Source organism: Anopheles bellator, chromosome 1 (genome assembly GCF_943735745.2).
Source record: "Anopheles bellator chromosome 1, idAnoBellAS_SP24_06.2, whole genome shotgun sequence".
Classification (NCBI taxonomy): domain Eukaryota; kingdom Metazoa; phylum Arthropoda; class Insecta; order Diptera; family Culicidae; genus Anopheles; species Anopheles bellator.
The window spans coordinates 59257428-59262987 of NC_071285.1; the positions used below are offsets into that span (position 1 = coordinate 59257428).

The 5560-nt window shown below is 46.2% G+C and overlaps 1 protein-coding gene across 1 annotated transcript in view; it reads right to left on the bottom strand.

The window, feature by feature from the left end:
* Positions 1-5112: 5112 nt before the first annotated feature.
* The window catches only part of LOC131216018 (uncharacterized), a 2655-nt gene continuing 2207 nt past the window's right edge, over positions 5113-5560 (bottom strand). The window contains exon 5 of the mRNA XM_058210415.1: positions 5113-5117. Within this exon, the coding sequence (XP_058066398.1) occupies positions 5113-5117 (5 nt within the window). The remainder of the gene's footprint in view (positions 5118-5560) is intronic.

Consider the following 5560-nt stretch of genomic DNA (forward strand, 5'->3'; position numbering starts at 1 on the left):
GGCCGAGGAAGCGGTACAGGGACACGCTTTAAACAACTGTCTTCTGCTGCTTCTGCCAGCGGGCTCTAATCCCGATGTCCCGTTGGCTGACTTCCAAAGCCTTTCTGGTGGAGTGCAGAGTCGGCTGTCATTCTCAACGTGCCCGGTTGGTGTGAAGGAGCAGCTGCGATGGTTCAGCCGCGGGAGCCCGTTTAACCGGCGACGTATTGCTGAAGGGCCCGTCGGCGTGATGGATCGTGGTGATACGCACGGACACACCCGGACCGTGTCTACCAGAATCGCTGGCATGACCGTCGAGAAGGGACGACAACCCAAACCGGGCCTCCGAAGGCCCATCGTAGGGGTTGTCTGACAAAATGAACTTTATTCACACCACGCGATAAGGACTCCATTGTGCTGGGGAGCTTGGGAGTGCGAAGATCGCTGCGTCGGTCCTCATTGGACGGAGGAGTGAACTTTACAAATTGCGGAACGCGGGGCCGGATTTTTCGTACATTGCGCGAAATAATTAATAACCCATCAACGGTGAAAAGGGGGAAAAATTATGCTCGTTAAAAGTGAATTAATCTTCGCCCCTTCGGCGGCCCTATCCGTCGACACCTTTGGCGTGCTGGGTGGCGGCCGCTTGGGGGGCGTGCTTCTTCCTTCCGAAAGCGAACAATGTAAATGATTCAGGTGGACGGTTGATGAATTTTAGATTTAGAGACATTGTTCGAGAGAAGCTGGAGAAGGTGACAATACGGAGTAAGCGTTAGAATTTTTTCAATGACTTTCAATGGTAAATAAGAAAAAAGTTATTGGTAAAGCTCTCTAGGGTGTGTTGCTTGGACTCGGTGGGATTCCGGTACATCCTGCCCCTCGGAACCGTAAGGAACCGCTTTCGTTTGAAGGCTACAAAAGGTTACAGTTGTTAACGTTGACTGTCGCAGTATTGTTTAACGTACAAAACGTTGAAACAAACAGAATCTGCCAACGGCATCGCCAGCCTTCAGCATGTTTGAGCAATTAGGGGGGCCAACTTGTCCTCATTGTCCCACGTACGGCGGAGATCACGTCGAGAGCTGCTGTTCCGCAAACACTCTGACCCAGTTATCCAATTACCATGATGCAATAAAACGTCTAATAGCCGCAAAGACTGTTTTCTTGCTCGAAAGCTCACATACCAGGACGGAGACCTCCGTTTGACGCTGCTAACGATGTCAGCATAAAAGTGTATGTCTGACCACCGGCCTGGCCAAAGATTGATGAGCGATTTCGTCCGGCTCGTGACGACACGACAGAGCAACGACGGCTCGCTGCTGTGTGGTGCACCTTATGGAACAAGTTGTACTTTCACCGATGCCTGTCCCCAGGATCGTAAGGCCAAGGATCCCGGTCCAAGAATCGGAACGCCGGATCGAAGCCATTGCCACCGGAGCGGCTGCTGCTCACTCACTCTCTCCGGTTCGGGGACAAATTGTGATTTATGATGTTTGATGTTTGCCACATAAGAAAGATGTCTTCGTCGGAGGAGATCTACGTACGCTGGAGCTATCCGTTACACGTTTCCCGTGCCTTGATCGTGGCCGTTGTCTTTTCCGCGCACTGTCCTCGCATGTGAGGATGATTAATAACTACGGGCGAGTGAAAACGTGTATTAATTTTCATTTCCACGCCCGGTCGCCATTTAGCGAACCACCACCGTCACGGGCCCGGGGCGGCTCACCTTCCCGGAATTGTGGTCATTTTGCACGCTCAATCACCAGTGCGGTACGTTGGCGCAAAAGTGTCCGCTGCCCAGTCCTCACTGGGTTTTGGCTTGGGAATCGATTGATTGATGGATGTAAAATGGCTCAAACGCTTCGTGTAGGCATTTTTATGACCTCGATACGTGATCGAAACGGTCGACGTCGTTGATGAGTGGAAAATAGAACCCATTTCCATTAGTAGCCCATTCGCCGATCAGCCAATGAAAAGTCTTCCTGTTCGATGTATGGTTTGTTCAGCATTTTATTCGTTTTTTGCTCATACGATCAAACATGGTGAAGGTGAAACGAAAATGTTGCCGATTTGAAGCTTCAAGTTGCGCTTATCTATTTGCTGTCAGATTTAAGTGCCTCCAAATGCCATACTGAGCCTCTGCCGCCACTGTCCAGCATTGAAATATATCAGTTCTCCTATGAGAAACGCGATGCTTATACACCAGCCTACCACTGCCATTGCCCAGACCCAGACCAGATCATCAAAGTTGAAAACTACCTCTTGGAACTGACTCTGCGCTTGAAGTTTGGTTTCTTGTTCGCCCAGCAGCTCGGCAAGGCGTCTTATCAGATACGACCACGTGCCGGAGTCGTAAAAGTAGCTGAAACTTCGCTGAAACATTTCGAAAAACGGCGAGTTTCGGTGAAACTGGACCGTGATGTGATGACGTACCATCGGCTCTTCGATGATGTACAGGCCTGTGTCAACTCCTTTCAGTCCAAGTGTGCTAAAGAGTCGAGCAGAACTTTCATCAAAGATACTGCAGTACAGTTCGTGCACCCGATTGCCAAGTCGACGCTCTTCTCTCGCGGTCTCGCGCGCGGTGAGAAAGTTGTTGGCCAGAACATTGAACGCCGACTTGTAATCTATTTTGGGCACGGTCATAATGCGATATTCCGTTGCTGCCACACCGGCTACAGTTTGGGGCTGCTGGTAGAACTTCGAGAAGGACATCAGGGAAATCATCTTGGTCGTGTAGGCCTCTGAGAGGAAAAACACTAGCACGGCGAGCGTCAGCATGACGGCACGGAAGGAAAATGGCTGCAGATACTCGGTGCCTCCGCCACCAAAGAAAGTAAGCGAGATCAGATCATAGCGATAGATCTCCGGGAAGAAGCGCTGCACTAACTTGCAAAACACAAATATCCCAACGAGCACGATCCAAATACCGAGCGAGAATGGTTTCAACAAATGTCCCACAAAGTCACGATCTTTGCGTATTGGACACAACAGATAATATCCCGTCGTTTCTCGAAAGTAAATGGTGTGCATGAAGCTTTTACGCAATTCCTCGTAGTTCATCCAGGCATCTTGTATAGGCCGATACTTGATCTCATCCGTGAAGGATGTGGTGCCATTTAAGCGTTTTTTGATTACGAGGTCAACAAAAAGTTTAAGAACCCCTTGGGGAACTCCCAAATCCATTACTAAGTAGGGAAAATGGGTGTATCCTTGCAGGCGGAACGTATACCCATTGAGGTCGAGGAATTTGTTGGGAAAGAAGCGGGTCACGGGACGATCATCCGAGCGAAAGAAGTACTCCTGGTGTGTGAACCGATTCGCTGTGTATACTTCGAATGTATCATTCGTCAAGCTTCCAGTAGCTATCGAAATGGCGACGTAATTTAGGATTCCATAACGATTGAGGAACCGCAACATATCATCTTTTCGTTGAAAATCAAACTCGCTCAATAGAATGATGAATTTGGCCGGTTTCTTGTAGCACGGATGGTGAGAGATATGTTGTTGAACGTAGGGCCTGGGAAACTGAGAGAACAAACAATTCTCATTAAGTTAATAAGGATTTTCATAACTGGTGTACATACCTCTCTGGGAAATCCTGTAAGGTCCAGCAAAACGACACTAGCGAGTTTGGATGTCCTTATGTCGATGAATAATTTTTTATTTACGAATGTTGTTGGATACTTGGACATTACCGTGGACAGCAGAAATGGCGCCGTTTCATCTAGAGTCGAGTTCTCTGTTGTGAAAACACACATCTCGGTGCCACCTACTTCAGTGCTGTTATCGAAACTGGCGATATCGTCTACCATCTCCACTAAATTGCAACAAGTTTGTTGAACAAATGTTTGCAATAGTGCAATAAGGATCAATCTTGTCGATGACCTCATTTTCGAATCGACTCGACTGGCGCCTTCCGCGTCCGACGACGTATTGCAGACTGAACATTGGGAGAAATAATAATTTGTACAAATATGTGTTTCGTGCGATGCCGATCATTTCAAACGTTGATGGCAGTGGTTATTTCTCTTTGAAATGCATTAATGTTTAATGAATTTTAACATAGCCGTCGACATGGCTTTCAATACGCTTAGCATTTCAAGGTCCTACATTAAGTCGAGAGTACGTCGATCATCATTTATTAAACCAAATGGCTGCAGAAACTTAATATATATAAAACTCATAAGCTCACTACTCTTTGTTAACAAAGGACCACATTAGCAGGGAATTCTATTAGTTCAACGCCGTTCTTTCTTTCGAATTTCCGATATTAACTAAATCGTTGTTTCAAACAACTTTTAAATTCACTCTTCAATACATTGCTTTGCTTTTATTTGTATCAGGCATTACAATAATATTTCAATATTGTAATGTTATGCTATAGAGGGTCTTCGCTTTTTTATGGTTTCCTCAATTTTAAAGTATACAATTTCTCCCACGAGAAACGCGATACTTATACACCATCCGACCCCCGCCAGCATCCAGACGCTGGCCAGATCATCGAGCACAAAGATCACTTCACGGAACGGCGGTGGATTTTTAATTACATTCTCGAAACGGTTCATGCCATCAACAACACCCTTCCATTTGTGGGACCAAATACCGGAATCGTAATAGTAGCTGAAATGTCGATAAACCATTTCGAAAAAAGGTGAATGTTTTTGGAATTGAATCGACAAATGATAAGGTATTAATGGTTCTTCTACGATGTGGAGCAAGTTGCGAATTTTTGGCATACCATGGGTTCTCATGTATAAAGCATCGCCTTCCGACCAAGCACTACAGTGAACTTCATAAATCCGTACATTTATCCTTTCAAATTCCTGCTCCATCTCGGTTTCATTGAAAATATGTGAAAAAATGACACGGGGTATGGACACATTTGCTTGAAAATTAAACAAAAATTTGCTTTCAAAACCTCCGAGTACGCGATAGTCTGACGCTGCTACTTCAGCAATCGTGTGAGGTGGTTTGCGATATGGTGCTAGTGACATTAGCGAGATGATCTTCGTGAGGTAGGCTTCCGAGAGAAAGAACACAAGAACAGTGAGTGTCAGCATAACAGCACGGAAGGCGAAGGGCTGCTGGTATTCGGTGCCTCCACCACCGAAGAAAGTGATCGAGATCAGATCATACTGATAGATTTTCGGAAACAGGAATTGAATTATCTTACAGAATACAAAAATTGCACCTAAAATACCCCAGATACCGACTGTGAATGGTTTGAGCAGATGACCCAAAATGTCACGTTCGGGGGGCACTGGACATAAAAGGAAGAGACCCGACATTCCACGCAAATAGATAGTGTGCATAAAGTTTTTCCGAATCTGATGTTGGCCCAACATACAATCTGCTTTTCCCAGTACCGGGAAATTAGTGGTACCGTTCATGTGTTTTTTAAAAATGATGTCAGTGAATGCAGTAAGAGCGCTGTAATTGCGGGGTGGAACAAAAAAGGGAAAAGTTGTTGGTCCACCCATGCGAAATACATATCCGTTGAGGTCTTGGAATTTGTTGGGAAAGAAGCGACTCACGGGACGATCATCTGAGCGGAAGAAGTACTCCTGGTGTGTGAACC